The sequence below is a fragment of the Phaenicophaeus curvirostris genome, chromosome 2 (genome assembly GCF_032191515.1).
Source record: "Phaenicophaeus curvirostris isolate KB17595 chromosome 2, BPBGC_Pcur_1.0, whole genome shotgun sequence".
Lineage (NCBI taxonomy): Eukaryota > Metazoa > Chordata > Aves > Cuculiformes > Cuculidae > Phaenicophaeus > Phaenicophaeus curvirostris.
In genome coordinates this window covers 65728350-65749248 of record NC_091393.1, presented here as the reverse complement: position 1 = coordinate 65749248, position 20899 = coordinate 65728350, and the positions used below count along the sequence as shown (strand labels likewise).

Here is a 20899-nt window from a genome sequence, read left to right as displayed (position 1 = left end):
TTTTTAGGAAGCTGAGGGGTTACTGTCTGTAGGGTTCCAATCTTCTCTTAAAGGTGTTTACCATAAGCTAGTGGGATAGTTCATAGGGTTTTCAGATTATTGATTGTTTGTTTGTTTTTAATTAAGCCTTCTGAGCTACAAAAGTCAGGTCTAGAATTGCCAGACTAACAACAATTGAAGCAGGTTAAAGCAGAAAAGCTTAAAACAGAACTTTTGTCTGTAAAAGTAGAGTTTCGTTGTACCACAGCTTTTAATTACCACCCCTGCAACTAATCTAACAAGGCTGGAAACTCTAGATTATAGTGGTTTTCAGACATAACTGAAAAAACTAGCATAAGAAAATATGTTATTAATTAAAAGCCATATCACTTGCAAAAGTTAATCCTCTGTGCCCAACAAAAAATAAAATGGTAGAAAATGCTTAACTTCCTTCACAGTCAGAATTACTGTACATATAACATCATTAGGTTCAGGGAGTGAGACATAGGCACTGTGATTTACCCTGATGGAGGCACTTGTAGTGAAGAGAATAAGGCTAAGTATGTACTGTTACTATAATCCTCTGAAAACTGAAACTTTACTTTACAAGCATCTTTTTCTATTTTGATTTGCATCAAAACAAAGGAAAACTTAGCCAATATATGTAACATATGGTCTCTACCAAGAAATAGTTTGACAAAAGAACTGTAAACTAAAAAGGTACAAAGTTGAAAACAATGCCCTGATGCTTGTCATGTTTCTTATCCAAGTAAAAAGTCTGGGTTTTTCTTATATTTCATTATGAATGAACTCATAGCAGGAGTTAGCTGTAATTGTTAAAGTTTGTGTACAGTTGTTACAGTCAAGCAGAAAAAAATCAAAGATGCCACACAAAGTTCTGTTTATCTCTATGGAAAGGTGTAAATATGAGTTTCAGACTCTTTTTTCCCCTTGTTTTATTTTTCCTTCTTCCTGTTATTCAACATGATTGGAAAAAACCCTCAGGAGAACTACATGATTTTGGCATCCTGAAGCCCAATTCTGAACTCAATTCTGGGTCAATGAAGAAGTTTTTCATTGTAAATAACTTGGGGTATATATACACCTACTATTATCGAAAACTTTTTTTAGGATCCAGTTTTGTTATGTCTGTTGGAATGAGCAACATCTCTGCAGAAACTGCAAGTGATTTGATCGTTACCTTGTTGAAAACTTTCTGGGTTCATGGAATCATAGGATAATTCAGGTTGGAACGGACTGCAGGGGGTTTAACCTCCTACTCGAAACAGAATAAGCTGTGAGATGGAGCCAGGTGAAGCCCATTCAGGGCTTTATCCAGTCAGGGATTCAAAAACTCCAGGGGTGGAAACTGCATAACCTCTCTGTGGGAAACACTTTCTACTTGGTTTTCTTTCATGAGAGAAATTTTGTGTTTTCTTAAGGAAAAAATGTTGAATATACTTCAAATTTTGTCCATTTAAGAGAAAGGAACAGAAAAGGAAAGCCTATGTGTGTACATATATTATTGAATACAATATTAGGATAGTATTCTGCAATAAGCAAGTCTGTAATTGGGTGCTTTTACTAGCTAATTGGTAAGATAAACTAAGCATTATCTCCTCCTTAATTTGCTGAAACCCCATTAGCAGCTCCAATTAAAACTGTTTCCCACTGCTGATTTGTAATATACTCTTTCTCAGTCGGTTTAAAGCTTCCTCATTTGTAAATAATATCACCACATCTAGCAGGGAACTTTATCTCTATTGGCAGATCATTTGCCAAACTGGAGCAATTTCTAGTTCTCCTTTTTTTCATTGCTGTGTGAACTCTACAGTGTTGCTGTAGTCTGTACAGTGCTGCCATGCTCAAGTATCTGATGACTGTTTCCTTTTTTCTTTTTAATTCTTTCACCTGTAGCTGACATAAAGGTATAGTGTAGATCAAAGAAAAATTCTGTACACAAGAGAATTTAAACAACATCCTTTGAAATCTTTTCCTTGTTCTGTTTGAAGATGTGCCTCATCCTTATGGCAGTACTAAAATTGCCCTACTGACACCTATGAGCAAAACATTCTGACAGATGTTGAGAATTCTGGGTAGCATTGAGAAGATTTTTACTATATGCAGTGTGTGCCTGTCCTCCTTGTGTGGAGAGAGGCATTTAAAACATCTTTAATTTGGCAGCTACAGTCATGCTCTGCCAAGAAAAGACATATGGACAACTTTTGTGCCATTTAGCTGTATTCATGACTCAATCTAACAGGTAAAAAAGCTGACTGGCACTGCAGCGTAAATCTTGGAGCGTGTTTGGATTGTTTGTATCGACGGAAGATATTTAGACTATGGCTTACAAGAGCTGTATGGAGACTTAATGGTTGGGTTTACTCTATTTGTTATTATACTTTGGATACTAAATGTCAGATCTCGAAAGCTCCTGACCTTCAAATTGTTCAACTGGTCCCTCAGTTGAAGTAAAATATAGATGTAACTGCTTAGACTATTCTCAAAGATTTTTTTAGAAGGATAATCAAGCTTTTGTTCTGTTCTGTAAAAGAGAATTGGATGAAAGTTTCACATGGCGTTTAAAATGCACCTCTAGAAATACTTTTCACCATACTGATCTTAAGATTGGTATTTTATCAGCCTGGGTGATTAGTGTGCTGTATGCAACTGCTGAAATTTATTGTGTTCATAATCATCTGTAGCTTGATGTCTTTATGCTGCCTGAAGGAAATACTAATTGAATGTCTTTTTGCTGCTATGGGGTGTTGCTTTGAAGAATATCATAGTTCCTCCCACTGAAGTAAAGAAAAAAATGTTTCAAAGGACTCTTGATATCCTGGAAATCTAAAGTCTGAAAGATTCAGCTGTCCTTGAATCTGACTGGTGGAGGGTAAATAAAAAATCTGTGAATGTGCTTTGCAGTAGTAAGTTAAGTCTTCTTTGGTCCATTTTTTAGGACTGCTGAGGTTTCAAAGATGCTGTTTCTGATCTAGAAACATATTTTAGCATATATAATTGTTGTATTTGTCTTTTTTTGTTGAATCAAATTAGATTTTTTTTGCTATTTATTAAAGAAGATAAATCTGTAAGTCATTATATGCATATCTATTATATGCATATCTATGCAGCCAAGCTTCATATTTGCCATTGTATTTTAGATTCAAGTGTCTGAATCATATAACATACCTATACTTACCGTTTGCTGTCTCTCCTCATATACAGTCTTATTCCTTATCTTGTCTCTTCAGTATCTGAAAGACTACTTCAAAATCAGGATTCATTCTGAAATCAGTCCTTTCAGAGCTGAAAGACTTAGATCTTCATTTGGCAGTGTTTCTTAATTCAGTTTTTCTCTGTTACTTGTTATTTCCATTTCTTAGGTTGTAGCATTATATAACTCTCACATTCCAGCCATTGTTTTTCCAGCTTTTCTTCATCTTACAATCCCACAGTGAATTCTGTAGGCATTTCTCTTTAAGGTCACAAAAATCTTTCCTATTTTTCCCAATGGTTCTTCCTTCTTGCCAATAGCTTCTCGTGCCTTTATTCTCTATAATCATTGTCTTTTGATGTAGCTGTTTTCTTGTTCTCTGGGATTTGGAAATGTGATTTGCTTTGCTCGTGTCCTAGTTCGCATCAGCAGAGACTGCAGAGGTTATTACTGCCTTACTGATCATACAAATAAGCCTAATACACCTTGGTTGGTTTGGTTTTGTTTTTTCTCCTCTTGTATTTCCTGACTAGCTCTTTTCATTCAATGTCCTGTCTGTGTATCTCTTGTCTTTTTCTTACAATATGGGCATAGAGGCTCTTAGGAGATCTCTAAATTGTTTGTCAGCTCTCCAACACAAAGATTCTGTTTAAAACTGGAAAGTAACAAAAATCAGAAGGACGTTGAGTGTATCCTTATAAAGGAGCAATTGTCAGCTTCAACTTTATAAAGGGACTGTTGGAGAGTTATCACTTGCCTTAAACCGAGAGTGATAAAAGAGAGCAGCAGCCTTATCTGAGGTTGCTGTAAGCTGTCACACATACTGTGCTATGAAATTATTTTAAAGTAAAATTTACCTGCTATTTTTCAAATGGCATTTCTTTCTTTTTTGATGCAGTGTGACTGTGGTTAATAGGTATCTGACATATCAGAACTTGGAATTTTTGTCATGACTTTTTGACCAATGTTCTCTTTGACCTTTTGAATCTTATCCATTTTCTTAGACTTGGCCTGTAGTTGATAAAGGAATTCAATGGAGTCGGGGGGTTACCACCAGGAGGCAATTCAGAGGGTCAGAGAATGGGAAATGTATGTACATATTACAGAACTATGTGAAGAGCCCAAGCAAAACTAAGCTACTAAATTCTGCTTTTTGGTTAAGTCACTACAATTATGTGAAATTATTCTGTTTTGTAAAGTGGATGGATTTAATAGACTGCATGATGGGTCCTCAGTGTCATTGTGACACCTCGTGGGAGGTGCTGTAGTGTAGGAATAAACACGCATGCTGTAGTAGAAGTGATCACTTTCAAACACAAAGTTTGAGTTAGAAGAATGCAATTACTTATTGTACTGCTAGATATAAAGACTCCTAATTGAGTATATTTTGAATTGAAATGGTGATAGTAAGGGGTAATTTATTGGTGTAATACAAGTATGAAGACCAATTCTTGCTTCTCTATCCCTATGTCCCCCTTAGTGGTTCAGATCTGTGATAGGTTGAAATAAAATTAAATTGTAACCAGTCATTCTCTTTTTGTTGTTACTGTAACAAATCATTCACCATGCACAGAATCTGTGGATAGTTGGGTTCCAAATACGGAAGTCATACCAAGTAGCTGATAGTGATAGGATATAACTGAAAAGAAGGCTTTTGTGTAGTTATCAAGGTGGCAAACTGCCAGTCATGGTATATGAAAGCTTCTAACTTCTTTGTGGAGTTCAAACATTTACCTTTTTGAAATAGCATCCTTGCCTAATTGTAGGCCCTGCACAGAGCCATTTACACAAATTTTATATTGAGTCTTTAATTAACATTGAATGGTTTGGTTAAAATAAATTTGAAAATTTAATGGACTGCTTGATAATTATTTCAGAACATAATACCCCTTGCAGTAGCATTTAAATATTACACATTTTTATAGTGGGTTCTTAAATTTCAATATGCAGTCATGACCTGCAAGCTGTATCATAGAGTCAAGCTCTGTAATTGCAGAGTAGGTTTTATTAACCGCATTTTTTATAGGATAGTATGGCTCAAACCAAAGATATTAGTGGAATACTGTACTTTGTGCTGAAGGCTTGATTTAATTAATGGCAAACTACAGCAAAGTACTGGAAGAGCTACCATTTCTGGTGTGTGGTTAACACTTGGTCACACTTGCTTGATAAATAATGCGCCTCCATTTTGCAAAATGTTGCATGGAATATAATTTGGAGAGTTCTGATATCCTACACTTGTCTAACATAACTTTAAGTATCACTTTAAGACCATAAAATATAGACTCGCCTTTACATATTCTTCAAAGTGATTTTTTTAAAAAAAACTAAAAATTTAAAATTAAGAGGTTAAATATAAGCTATCTTTCAATACAGATGTTAATGTATATTCTTTATTCAGCAGAATAAGTAACAAATAGAAGCTAGATAATGTCACAATTAAATACTTAACAGGAAATTGCATTTAATTTGTGTTTTCTTTCATGCAAGATAACTTGCAGTTTGATCCGTGACAGCAGGTAGAGACACTTACTGGATTGCAGACATGACTTAATTGATTCTCTTTGTTTCTGATATTGGAGGTATCTGCAATTATAACTTTACTTATCTCAATATACTGCAACGTGTGTTCTTTAGGCAGTGCTTTTGAAGCAGCGAATTTTTCATATAAGGGTTGAACTGATTGGTTTGACACTTTTGTTACATAGACTTTTTAATTTTAATTTAGAGAAAGACATATAAAGTAGTTCCGTTTTAAACACGGAAATTGGGGTGAGGCAGTCACAACAGTCATGTTGGGGCTCCAGTTTGAATTTAGAAATAACATTTTTAGAAATTTAATGATTTGAAATAGAGTTGTTTTGTAAGCCTTTTTTTCAGGAACAGTGCCCTAAATTTTTTTTCATTTATCAGAGGAGTACATTTAAGTGATGTAAACAAATGCAGAATTTTACAAAACTTTAAATTCTTATTATTTGTGAGACAGGTTGTTGTTTGCTATTTTTATATCATGCTTGAGTTACTCTGTTAACAAGCTGAGTCAAGCTAAATAGAACTAACAATTTATTTTGCTTTCAGAACCCATGGCTCTTTTTGCAGTGCTTTATAGGGAGTATCTAATAAAGGATACAATGATAACTGCATGCTATAAGTTTCTCAATTACCAAGGCAAACTGTGAAATCAATATCCTAATAATTAAAGTTGGGAAGGAAATAGTTTCTTAACGCTTAAGGTCTGTAGGATTGAACAAGGGAGTGAAACACTACTAAGGAATCAGCAGAAGGATGATTGAAATTCTAGCCAATGTAATTGTTCAACTTCCTAGTCAAATAATGACAAACTGTGCATATATGGCCACATGAAAAATGATGCTCTGCACTAAACTAATATTAACCTTGCTATGTCATCTTGGCTTTCTTTGTTCTATTTGTTTTGTATATAATGCTTTATAAGTGAGTAATCAATCTTGGGCTATATTTTCCTTTTAAGAACTTTCTACATTCACTAGAATGGACCTGCTCTTGAAGTGAGTCAAGGTTACATTGCTAGATGCTACTGTCTCCTATACTTTGCTGTCACTTCTTGCAGGCAGTGAATAAGATAGAGAACTTTAGGAAGAGAAAAATTGTCTTGGGATATAAGCAGTTGAATATTGAGCTGGAGAAACGCGTTCTTAGTATGCTTCTGCAATAGAAATTTTGTATGATTCTTTGCAATTTGCTTAGCTCAGCTTTTCCATAGTTTTCATCATTCTAAGAGCCCAACATATGTATTTTGGCTTTCAGCAGTGTGAAACAATTTGAACTAAAATGAACTGAAGTAATTTGAAGTGGTGGTCTGAAAAAACGTGGTATTTTGGGGGCACGGGAAAGGCTATAGATATGTCAAATTGACCTTATGAAATCAATTGATAATTTCATAACCTTGGTTTCTCTGTAGTCTCATCCCTTATCTTTGGGAGGAAACTGTTAGGGTCATCTTCCCTCCATAGGGAAGCTAAAACCAGAAAATGATTCTTGTGAAATTCTCTTCTGCTGCAAGATAAGAGGAGCTGTAAAGAAATTAGTTTTGTACCCAGTGAAAGTATGTAGCCATCAAATAATTTCTTAACAGAAATTTATGCAGAAAAATGCAGCTGAATATCAGACATATATTAAAACATAACAATAGTTATATATTGAGTAATATTTCTTCAATGAATATGTTTTACATATGCATGGAATGAGGTAAAGAACTCTTTGCTAAAAGCAGAAGAGAGATATTATATTTCATTCTCACAGAAAGACAACAGATTAAATTTATGTGTACAACAAAAATAATTTTGAAAGTTCTTACCCTCTGAGTTCTTAAGCTTGGAACATTAGCGGTCTTTTGATGTACTGTTTTAGCATGATCCTTTAGATTTAAAAATAAATAAATAAACAAATATAAGAAATTCCAGCATGTCCAACTATGCTTGGTCAGCAGAGTTTACTTGTGTCAAGTTTTACTAGTGAATTTAATACTGATATTTCTGATTACAAATAATGTTGAAAAAACCAGACGTTCTGCTTTGGAATATTCCAGTGACCCTTCTGCTTGTTTTTGTCATGGTATCTGCTACCCTGCGTTGGCTAGGTAACTCCACACTCATTGCTTTATCCTCTATATTTTGTATTTCTTCATTTACCTTTTTCCTATGTTTGAATGCCGACAGGGACTGAGATTTAATGCTACAGGATAAACAATTTGCCTGTTTAATATGGCAAAATTCAGTAGCCTGGAGGATTTGGCTGGATCCAACTGGGCATATACAGATTATCTACTATGTAACTGCTGCAGTTGCACATGCACCTTGTCTCCAATATCCTTGAATAACATAATTATCATTTTTATAATATCTTTTCTTAATCTGCTTACCACAACACTGTCAATGAAACTATTCTTTTGGTGTTTGTTTCAGAAACTTTGGGACACATTAATTTAATGTATGAGAATCTATACAGTTGATTTGATCTGCACATTTGTGCTAAGTCATTTGTGCTAAAACATTTTCCAGATTAAGACTGCAAACACTTTACACTCATTGTAATACACTTTCCCTAGGTGATTTTAAGTTATTTGGAAATGGTGCATGTTGAGTTTTGAATGCAAGCAAAACTTGATCAGGACTCAGCTCAAGGGATGGAGCAGAAAAGCAAATTTTCACTATTTCTTACTGAAACTTCATGTATTCCATTAGAATTACTTAGTGTATTTTCTTTATAGATGTTAGTTTAGTACACACTGCCTCTCAGACAAATAATGGAGATGGTATGTGAGAATATAAAATGTCTGCAATGATAATCAGTGCGGGCTTGAAGTTGGCATGAAGCTTCTATTAACTGATTTCTGTAATAGTAACCCTTAATTCAAGTCCACCCTGAGTCTACAGCAAATATCCTACAGGAAGTATAATTTTTTTGGGGAACACTGTAGTTGTTTTTGCCAGTTTACGCTTTCTGGGAATGCTGTTAGTATTTAACCAGACTGTAAGCTTCAAGTAGATGTTGTGAGCCAAACCGTTTCTAATTTCTCTCTTCCTTCCACCTCCCCATTTATCTTCCAGGCATAGTGATCCCCAGGAGGAGAGATATTAGAATGGTCAGCTTGAAAACAAACAGAAAAATATTTAGATGTCACTTAATCATTTGCATCTTGGTGTATATGCTCTGTTATTTGATGGGAACAAGGCAGGATTCCAAAGGAATGTTCTCAATACCATTAAGACACGTATAGTGTTCTGCAAAGCAGCAAATGTGTTTTGTCATTTTGGATATGTATAAGAAATCATTTGTATTTATGAAATTTTAAAACTTGGGTACATCTGAATGCTTTGCTTCTACTAATTTTTATCATGTAAAGTTAAAGCTGCAGATTAATTTATAAAAGCTTAGTACTTTTTTCTTTGGAAGGACAAGGGGAGAGTTCAGACACTTCGGGGCACATAAGAGCAAATCTTCTATTTTGGAGTGCTTCCTACATTGGCATAATAGTTTTGAAGCATTCAGAGGGCTGTACAATGCTATATGAACACCTTTAGGCACCCAGGAGAAAAATATACCTATGTTTCTGACTGTAGAATGCAAGATTTCTTTTTTCTTTTGCTCCCTCCAGTGAGACTGATCAACACTTTTATTTGTCCCGCAGGGGTTGTTCAGAACTTTGTCGTATACCCATGGTGGAATACAAACTTGACAGTGAAGGCACCCCATGTGAGTATAAAACCCCTTTCAGAAGGAATACCACTTGGCATCGGGTGCCGACTCCCGCTGGGCAGCCTCTCTCTCGTGCCTCTCCAATCCTAGGAACATCTGACAGACTGCAGTGCCAGCAGCTTCTCCAGCAGGCTCAGGCAGCCATTCCTCGCAGCACTTCCTTTGATAGAAAACTGCCAGATGGCGCAAGGTAATATACTTTGCGTTTAATGCCTGTCATTTTCCTATTGTGCCTTGCTTTAGATATCTGTGCTTTCTCGAACTTTGATATGCTTATTTTTAAACCTGTTTTAGTTGACTTTTGACAGTAATTTTAATTCTGAGGTTGCAATAAAGAGCATTCTCTCAGCAGAGTTCCCTTTACTTGAAACAAGTGACTTTTATTGTTTGTGATGAAAATGGACTGTACTGAGGATCCTACTGCTGAGGACAGCTGACCTTTCTCTTTAGACCAAAATCAATAAAGTGGGAAACTGCCTTATGACTTCTTGATCTAATAAAAAGGGTCCTGTCCCCCAGCTTATGGGAAGCCTATTTAAACAAATAATGAGTGTAAATAAAAAGAACTCGTCCCTTTAATAATGAATTATTTAATCTCATTACCAAGCTATTGGCATGGTTTCAAAGGGTTCTATAACTCATTACTAGTCCTTATGCTTTGCTTTGCTGTTAATTAAACAAAGCAGAGCTGGTGATTTGAATATGTAACACCTCTTAGATGATGGGTTGTTATCTTTACATGTTGACTCTGTTCTAATTTAGTCATAATTTGTCATAAGATAAGAATTTATTTTTAAAGTTAAAAATTTTCAGATGTATTTGACCTTTCAATTATTTGGGAAAACCATATGTTTTGAGCAGAACTCTATCCTTTATTGTTTGCAGTTATTTCTGCTTATGCCATTTCTCCATGGGGTGATGTAGTGAGTTTTTACGTTGTTTGAAATACATACGGATAATAGTAGTACATATTTGAAAATGTCTATATCATGGTCTGGGGAAGGCAGGCTCCCAGTTATGACCATTTGTATTCTCTTTCTCCCCTACCCTCCTTCTCACTTCCAGAAAAAGGAGAAATGCATTTCTGTAAGCATGTATTATACCATTGTAGGACTCAGACTTTTCCTAATGTCTTGTTAGTGAAATTCTTGGTAAAATCTATCGTAAGGAGGCAAGGTATCAAATGTCTTGAAATACTTTAGGATTTATGGAGCTTTATTAAGCTTACTGTGTGCTTATACAGATTAAAAATGAAAGCTTTCTGGCATGCTACTAATTTCCAAAAACTTCACAAACATAAATTGCACTTATTCTTACACTCTGTGAAGCACCTGGATAGAAAGTTAACAGGCAAAAAAAGTTAACATGAAGCAATTCCTGTATCACTTAAACAAAACAAGTGCAATGCAGAAGTGCTGTTCTGGGGAAGACATGTTACAGAGTATAAATAATGAAAAGAGAGGAAAAGAATGAACTGTGACATGTGAGTCTTGAAACAGGAAAAGCGAAGTAGCTAATTGGCAAGGTCTTTCCACATGGGAAGAGGCATAGTTGATGGCTTAGCAGAGAGATGTTAAAACAAGAGTTAGAAGTAAGGTTGATTAGTACCTATGGGTAGTCTTGCAAGGGGGGAAATATATACTCAAGCTAGGAAAATGATGAAGACATTTTAGAGGGTCAGAGACCCAATGTCAATTTAGACAAATTGAAGAGTGCAGACCGGGAAAAGCAGGTTGATAAAATGGAGAAGTTATAGCTGATGATCTCAAAAGGAGCTAACATTGAAGTCATTGATGAAATTGTTGGGTTTAGAAATAAAAAAAGGAATTGAAAACTGCAATGTGGGCTAGCTATAGTGAAACACTTAAACAGCAGCAGTTCATGTACTGTGACATATAACAGTTAGGTTCCTAGTCCCTGGAGTGAAATTAAAAACTGGGAGCTGAACACCTCTGCTCCTAGTACAGTTCCTGAAGGGAGCTCAGTGCTTTGAGAAGGTCATCCAAATGTTTTGGTGTTGATCAAGGAGTTTCTTTTAATTAGTCTTTACAAATCTATCCTTGAGCTCTACTCCTGCTTTTACAAAATTTCTAACTCTGTGACAGCTGCTCATAGCAAGTGCCTAAGAGTGAAGCTTCAGTCAGACTAGCTCTTCCAGGGTTTGTTTATTTTACACCAAGAAGTCTCCACGCACTTTAGTCCTTGAGTCACACTTGTGGGCGGGTGCATCCTTTCACCTCAAGTCTGAAATCCATTCTCAGAGCAGGCAGCTGCAACTCCTCTGTAAGGGAACTTTGTGAGGTATTCGCTGAATTTCTGTGGTGATTCTTTTGTAGCCACTTTTTGTTTAGTAGCCTAGTGGTGAGACATTTGGCTGGCAGATGGGAGGCTAGGAGGCTAGACATTCCTCAGCCTGGGATAGTATAAACTAATGTACCGATTTTGAGGATAATGCCCTAAACATCAGTCTAGAGTCTGGAAACACATGGGGTCATAACTTACCCATTCTTTAATGTTGGCTTACTTAAGCTGTGCAAAAAATGTAAAGTTCTCGGTGGTAAGAAGCAAGAACATGCAACTGAATTCACTTGTAGCCTATAAACTAATTCATTTGGTTGACAGTGACTCAGTCCCATCCATACTTATCAGAGATACACATGCTGAAAAATTAGGCACTACACTATCTACTTCATGTGTATGCGCAAAAAAGAAGGGAAATACGAGTAATTCAGGGTAATGTCACGGAGGGAAATTGTATTGTAGTTATGGATTGATAGGCACAGAAGTGAAGGGTGATCAAGACCAATTTTAAACATAGTATTTCAACTGTCTGGAAATCCAGGAATAGTAAATAAAGACATTGTTAATACATGAGGCTCAAAAGTTTAAGTATCAAAGTAAAAATAATGCTATTCATTAAAGTTTTCTTGTTGCTCTTCTATGTCAAATAATTAATAAAATGATAAAGTGTTGGTATTGCCTCTTCTTAACTACTCTGTTGAAAATTTGAATATGTGTGGAGAGAGTCCTAATCTAGCTGCTCTGACTCCTGAATAAACCTACTTATTCAGAAGTATAACTAGATATAAGGAGAATAGTGTTGGGCAGTTAAATCTTTCTCTTATTGTGTTTTATGTTTTCAGTTGGAAATATTTTATTAGTCATGAAATAATATACTTTTAAAATATTTAATAAGTTTTATGAAACAGTAATTTCCCAAATGAATATAAGTAAGTGTCCATACAGCATCTACGTTAGTTGTAACATTGAATGTATTTGTATAAAAGATGCACAACCCAGGACAAATCTGAAATCCCACAAATATTTCTGTGCACTGTTAATGATTCTGGTCAACATTACAGAAGTTCTCCAAGCAACCAGTCTTCCTCCAGTGACCCAGGACCCAGCGGGAGCAGCCAGTGGAGGCAGCAAGTGGGATATGATGGGTACTGGTGATTTTTTTAAATCTTTTTTTTTTTCATAAATCTTGGCATAATACATGCATCTTCTTTCTGAAGTAAAATTTATGTGGATGTTCTGTATTATAGATATATTTGCAAAATCTGTTAGCATATTTTAAGGCAATACACAGTTACTGATCTGTAATGTAACATGTATGCCAATGAAATTTTAAAGTCATCCTGCTTTAACTCTTTAAGACCAAATTGTTACCTTTCAATTCAGTTAAGTAACAAACAGTTCGTATGTTTGCTTTCCTAGAAAGAGGCCAGAAATCAGCTAGTAACTCAGAATTGGAATAAAATTTCTTTTCCTTTTCCTTCAGTTGAAGACCATTTGATTTAAAAATTTTCCTTATAGTTTTCATAGTTTTAAATTACTTCTGTACTTATTCCAGTGACATCCATTCCCCAGCATCTCTCCTCAAAAAAAGACTTTTCACAGGTTTCTTTCTCCCTAAAAGGCCATTGTGATATATAGAAGTTTCTTTCACATCCCTGTTAATCCTTTGATGCTGAAGTTCTGAAAGTTAGCTATCTATGTATAAAAGACCAATATCCTGTCTCTGTTATAGGAATATTAGTTGAGAAATCTGTTCTAAATTACTTGAAATTTATCACTTTCTTGTATAAATATAGCTTCCAAAAAGACTTCTGTTATAAAAATTTTAAGCTATGTCAGTGTCTGTGTGGCATAATATAAAAGCCTTCCAGACTTGCCACTTGGCTTTCAGATGCTACTTTTCAGAAAAAAATGTGAATATTGAAAACGTCAGCTTCACTTCTTGTCTGCAAGCTTAATACTACTTCAGCATGCCTTGTTTGTGGATAAGATATTCCATGTAGCAGATATATATGCAATATTTTGGAGGCTCCTTCAAGGATTTCCGTATGCTCACTGAAATCTCTGGCAGCTAAATAGATGCTAATAATTCAAATAAAACTAGCAATTATTTTTTTTTACAGTAGGTACATGAAAATGCATTTTGTGTCATTTTTCCAGTACAGTTATTTCTAATAGCAACCTTGGGTTTAGTGTTTTGCTATGTGAAATAATTTAACTTCTGCAATACAATACAAAGCAGTAGATCTGGTACTAGCTTGTGTTTCTGAGTTGAAAACCTCCAGTAATATAGAATTAATTTCTGTGGGATTTAGTTCCTACAGCAGTTAAGCATGCATTAACCATAGTTCTCCATTGAAAAAACTTCTGGTATATAGCCCCAAGAATGCATTTCCTAAAGTTCAGTGTCTCCTTGGCCTGTTCACACTTAGGTATAACAGTTTGCTGTTGAAAAAAATAACATGTATTTCCATGCAGTGTTTGGAAATGTTACTATATGGTGATGGGGTAAGGAGTGTGCATGATGATTGTTTAAACAAATCACTTACAAAATATTTGCTTTGAAGAGTAAAAAGTGTTGTTCATCATGTAACAAGTCTTCTAGGAAAAAACCCCAAGCAGCTTTTTTTTCTGCTTACATTAAAAGGTGCCAGTCCCCTTTGCTCCACGAACACCACCAAGGTTCAGCCTCACTGGACTGTGAAGGAGGCAGAGAACGAGAGGACACTTTGGAAGGAACTAGACATTCTGGTAATAAAAAGCATCCTATCTTAAATATACATGTTCTCTGCAATGCAGTTTCTATTGAAGTGCAACTATCTTCTGATGCAGAACATCACTGCCCAGAGAGCACTTCATATGACAGTGAAAGCAGGGACTGTTACAAACAGTCCAGCGGAATATGGAGTGGGATATTTAAATGTTACTTGGAACAAACAACTTCTGAACTTTAGAAAGCCTTATGAATGATGAAATGCAGGTTGAATTTCATATAATTATCATTGAAAAGCTAGATCTTGGGAAATTCTGCAATGATACACGTCTCTGATTCCAAAGAGTTTTCAGGTTTGAAACCTGATGCTGAGCCATGTGCGTTTTTACTTTGTACAGTATACTCATCATTTTAGCATTCAGAAATTAAAACACAATTATTTGTGGCAGAAACCAAGTGGCATGCACCATCGACCAAAGTCCTGAGCTCCTACAAAGACCGGGCTTTACAAAAAGAAGGCAGTGGCAAGGAGTCGCCAAACAAACTATCACATGTAAGTATTTTACTTGGATGTCATTTGGAACTCTAAAAAGAAAAAAACAACCCACCACCATCACAAAAAAAAAAACCCAACAAAAAAAATCCCCCAACTAGCTTGGGACTTAAAGAAATACATCTTAAAAATACATTTTAGTGATTTATGAAGACCACCTCCCTGTTTTGAGAGGCAAAGAGTATGTGCACTGAGATGTGGGGTCAATTATGCATGCTTTATCTGTGTTTATGAGGGCATGTGGCTGGGACATGGTAGAGATAAAAGTAGTATAGTCAGCACTCAGCTGTGTATTTACAGCTTGATTTATACTGGCTTGCTTAATCTGTAAAGTATTTTGTATCCTTTCCAAAAAAATTATATTCACCATACAACTTGTCATGGTGTGTGAAATAGCTATGTTGTATCAATCAATCAGCACTACAAAAATGTAGTTTATATGCTGGGAATGCTGAACAGTTTTATAGTCTACCTAGTTTAGTGTCTTGTCTTCAGTAATGACAAAATTCTCAATGACTTAGAGGTAGAAAGTACAGTAATGATATGCATGGTCTTTTTGTGTGTGTGTTTGTTACATGGAAAAAAACTGCTATCTGTAGTATGAATCTATTCTCTATTTGTAGACTTTTATGGTAAGGAAATGTGGACCATTTCTGATCTTATGAATATTGATACCTTATGAGAATCTGGCTTGATACTTCTCAAAAAAAGTACTGTCATAAACAGAATCATGCTGTAGAATTATGCACATGAAGACAAAAATAATTTCTTTTACCTTAAGCTGAAGTTGGCAGGAAGCTAGAATCAGCATACGTAACAATCAGTATTAAACAGAGCACTGATACCAAAGTTAAATTATGAATTCTCTTAACTTCAATTAGTTTTATGCTAATAGCAGTTCTCATGTTTTCAGGGTGGTGGGGATCTGAATAGAAAATTTCATAATGGGCTTATGTTTGTGTTTGCATATGCATATGTATAGTGGACATGCAAAACTACATTGTACAGAGTAAGAACCAGCATTATTATAAAAATAATACTCATAAAATGAAGCTGTTTTGTTCTTGGATGCTGTAAAACAGGAAAAAAAATGGTCATCACATCGTAAAGGACCTTGTAATGTTCTCTTGTGCATCCCCTTTTTGTTCAGCTCAGTTTGCCCATATGACTCTCTTCCAGCCAGTGAAAATCATGCTGAGGGCTACAGCAAATGTACAAGAACAATATAAAATATTAAACCATTTAAAAAAGGGGTCTTTTTGTCAGTTTTAACTTTAAGAAGTGGGGGAGAGGGAGGGCAAGGTGGAGAGAATTTCACTAGCTCTCTTCATTCTCATGGAATAAATATATTCCTGCTGGTGGTTTTTATGCTTTTCTTTATTTTTTTTTAATCTTGCCCCATGACACAATCTTTAACAATGTGTAACAATTAGGGCTATGCTGAGCTTTCATACAGTAATTTTTTTTAGCACAAGGTCATGCATAAAATGGTCCTATGCTATGGCCATACTGAAATTCAAGCAGTTCAAGAAGTCTGTATCATACACGCAATATGTCTTCTGAGACTAAATGTATGCTTATGAGCTTCCTCACCCCCAGCCTTGTTCCATTCCATTTTGGTTCCATTTTACATTCACAGTAAGAAGTGACATGCCTTTTCTCCATATACCTTTCTCCAAGTTCCTCTCCTTGGAAAAACTGCTCATTGTACTTTTATCAATCGTTCCATTGTTTTTAAGTTGACAGCCATCTTATAAATGTTAGAATGAATGCAAATGTAATCCTTCCTTTTTTCCTAAAATAATTATCTCAAATTTTGAGGCTGTTAATTTCCATATGGAATAGAAATATAATTTCTGCAAAGGCTGCCTTCTCTAACTACCTTTAAAATGTGAGCAACAGTTAGGTTTATGTGTCTCTACTGTATGCCTGCTAGGAGAGGGGTGTTGTAAAAAAGTCACCCTTCCTACTTATATTCTACCTAATGTAAATCCATCTGCCCTAATAGAAACTCATATGCCATTATTCTGGCTATTCTGTCAGATAGATAAATTAATCCAGCTCTCTAATCTCTTTAAAACCAAACAAACAGAAAAACAACTCCAACTTTATTGACAAAAATGCCTGACATAATTATTCCACTTCAATAGCTATTGTTTAGCTTATAGCCCTGTGATTTAAGTTACTTTTATCTGGTCCACATATATCACATTTGGCTTCAATTTAGCTAGCCGCACAACCAGTTGGATTTGATCCAATAAGCTACACCCACACTGAAAAGCGGCTAAGGATGATAATTTAGTCTTTGATGTTTTTCAGATTTTCAGTGGAACCTGTTTAAACAAATAATTGCCAGTACATCTAACTTTAACAGATGCTTGTTTTAACTGTTCAGAAATGCAATTTTATGGATGTTAAGTGGGTCCTATAATCTGAAAATTTAAGTGTGATCTTAAGATTTGCCATAGAAGATGGAACTAGAGCCTTTTTGTATGCAGCGATATCATCCTTTAATGTGTCTAGGCAGTTGTGCAATTAATTTCATAGAAACTGGTGGTATAATTAGCTCTTTTCATACTTCGCAGTTTTATCATACTCTAAAAAAAATTTAAAAATGGTCTTTGAATGGCACAAATTCAGTAATTTATACAAAAATAAATATTTTCCTATTTAACTTGAGGGTTTTTTCTGTTTGTTTTCCTGTTGTTAAGATTGGAGACAAAAGCTGTTCAAGCCACTCAAGCAGCAACACCCTGTCCAGTAATACATCCAGCAACAGTGATGAAAAACATTTTGGTTCTGGAGATCTGATGGATCCTGAGCTGCTTGGATTAACGTATATAAAGGGTGCTTCTACTGACAGTGGGATTGATACAGCTCCCTGCATGCCTGCTCCTCTTCTGGCTCCTTTGCACCTTGCTGGCAGCAGGTCTGGTGTACATTGTCATACTGAGCAGTGGACCGAGCCTTCTGATACTCCTGGGCCAGATGATGATCCAGCTAAAATCTACGCAGTTCATAGCTATGCCTCTGCTATTTCTACCAGTCATACAGCTGAAGGCAGTATGGGAGACCTAAGTGAAATCTCCTCTCATTCTAGGTATGTGTTTCTTACAAATTAGGGGTTATGGATTATACATTAACCTACAGAGAACTCTTTTTCATTGTTATTATTCTGTTTACCTTTCTTTGAAAGCGCACTTAACTGATTTTGTTGTTATATTTAAGTGCCTGTGTAAGAAACTGTAGCATTGTTCAGGCAATTCTTGATGAGTCTGCCCAAAAAGCATAGCTAGCCGTGCTTCTAAGTCTGATGGAGACTTTACATGTGACCTTGTGCGCATTGCTTAGCTCTATTTTTTTCCTCCCTGAATGAAAGTGAAATTGGAACTAGACCTTATTTTTAATATAATGCAATGCATTACCTGGGAGTTTAGGCTGAGGGAAACTAGAGAAGTTGTGATGAACAGTGTTTACATATAGTGAAACTCCATTACATACCATCCCCCCTAGTTTGTTATAGCAATGTAGGCTTTACCATTTTGTTTGAACTGTTACCAACGGAATGTGTGTATAGTACATCTGTTGTAAAGCAAACTTTGAAAGTACAGTTTTACAGCTGCTTGCCTTTATCTCCCAGTTCCCATTTTATGGTGGCTTTGAAGTGGAAGCTTTAGTCTGTGTGTTAAGGCTTTTACTCTGCCAAGGATGGAAAGAAATTGTTCTTTGTTTCCTCTGATTTTTCTGTTTTCACTGTCAATCAGTGCGGGAAAATAACCAAGTAATACCCTCTATCCTCATTTCTTTATGTGCTTGACATGAGTAAATGTTTTATATCCTTACTCTGACTTGCAGATTTTTTCCCACAAGTTACAGAAGATAGTATAGGCTATTGTACAGAATACAGTGAAAACTAAGTAAGTGCTTTCACAGGAAGCTTCCACTACCCCTTTGATAACGTAGCTCCAAATTTACTCTGCTTTGTATGTATAGAGATGTAATTTTATATATTGAGTCTTCTAAAGTGCTAGAAATAAGCTCTGTGTTTCTAGGACTTCATCATTATGAACTAAAACAGATTTCTAATGGCTAGAGTATGTATTTTCAGCACCTGTCATATCTAAAGTGCCAGGCAGCCATTAGCTAATCTGCTGCTCACTTTGACAGAATAAAAATTTTATGGAATAATTAATTTTTTTTAAAAAGCATATAGATTTTAAGTGATTTACTCAGGCATTTCCAAAGTAGTAATTATTGTTGAGATAATGACTCACATTAGGATCGCCCAATTCCACTTCAACAGTATAAATGTTTTCAAAAGATTATCTGCTAATCTGTGTGCCAAATCATTTTGCTGTAAGAAAATGACAGAATTATATGACACAACTGCTTTATTTAAACTTAACTTACATGTTTTTCAAATTGTGTTGGAGAGAGAAATAATTTTGCAGTTGGGTTTAAAAGCTGACATCACCTATACAGCACCCACAGGCATACATTAGTAAAAAGTATCTCACTTTGTAACTCTGATGCTGCAACACTGACACACTTAAATAAAAGTTAACAGATAACCATGTGATATCTACTGCTGAATTCTATATAGATTTTCCAACTGGTTAGGCACTGAGTTTGTATTTCTTCATAATCTAGGACAGTGAAAGTCTAATGCTATCGAGGCATTCATTCGCAGTTATTTTATGAATGTTAAATAGTAAACTTGTTCTGAAGTAGTAAAGCAGTGTGAACTTCAAGACACAAACAACAGATTGGTGGAAAGTCTAAATGCAAAATTTCTTTATTAAAATTGTATTCTGTTTAATGAATAGATTCTGCAATCCACAGGAAAAGATGCTGGTTAAAAGATACTGGCCTGATTCTCTAATAACAGCAGATAAAGGAGGCCCTGAGAAAACTTAATACTGTAGTGTCTGAATAAGATTTACAGAACTAAACCTACTGTGTGAAATGATATCTCAAACTACAAGAGTGACTTGAACTATGAACAGCATTGTCTCATGGTTCTGTTGTTAATGGTTTTGCCTCTGCTATTTTATATTAATTGTGGGTGTGAATTATCAAATGCCTTCATGTTATCATTGCCTTTAGTTTTGCTTTTTTTCTTAAACAGACCATCTTTTGGATCCAAAAAATATATACTGTGTATTCCAACCATTGCACTGAACTCTTATCTAAAACCATGCTTTTATAGGAACTTTTTTTCTTTACTTCAAAAAAATATTTCCTTATTTAAAACCTGCAGAATGATGTTGGATTCTCAGTTTTCTTAAATTTATTTTACATAGTGCTTCAATGTTTGCTTCATCTTCAGATTTTGATTTTTCATAACTGAATTATTTTCTTCACCACATCTTTACTTAAGTTCTTTCCATATTTGCAAGGATAACAAGGAAAAAAATCCTTTGCCATCACCCATGTTATTTTCTTAACTGAAAATCTCGTAATCTTGTTTCTGCTTTTGGGGGAGAAAGATGCAAGAGAGGAGAGTGAATGTATAGTTTTTAAGATTAGGTGCACATACTAACTGTTATCAAAATTATTAATCCATTGCCTTAATGATTCACTTTTCTTCTTTGGTAGACATTTTAATTTGCTTTCATGACTTCTGTGCATGTGTTCCTTGTATTTGACACTGTGTGGTCAGCAAAGGAGCTGTGTATGTTACACTTCCAGCAACACCTGGTCCTCTGTGAATTAATCCAAGAACAGATTAAAAGATAGCACTGTGTTTGGATTCATAAACCAACAATGGAAGTCAGGAGCTGCTGCTTCAGGTTCCAGCCTGATTTTAAGCAAGGAATTTGATTTCTGAATGCGTTGCTTGTTTCACTTGCATGATGAAAAGAAGAAAGTTTTTCTTCAAGGAACTGATTGCTTTAGTTAT

General features: G+C 35.3%; 1 protein-coding gene across 5 annotated transcripts in view; it reads left to right on the top strand.

Moving 5' to 3' along the window:
* The window catches only part of SIPA1L2 (signal induced proliferation associated 1 like 2), an 84455-nt gene that overhangs the window by 37869 nt on the left and 25687 nt on the right, over positions 1 to 20899 (top strand). For all 5 annotated transcript variants that reach the window (XM_069852284.1, XM_069852283.1, XM_069852285.1 and 2 more), the window contains 5 exons: positions 9363 to 9620; positions 12793 to 12876; positions 14379 to 14482; positions 14894 to 14997; positions 17709 to 18097. In XM_069852284.1, coding sequence (XP_069708385.1) covers positions 9363 to 9620; positions 12793 to 12876; positions 14379 to 14482; positions 14894 to 14997; positions 17709 to 18097 — 939 coding nt within the window. The remainder of the gene's footprint in view (positions 1 to 9362; positions 9621 to 12792; positions 12877 to 14378; positions 14483 to 14893; positions 14998 to 17708; positions 18098 to 20899) is intronic.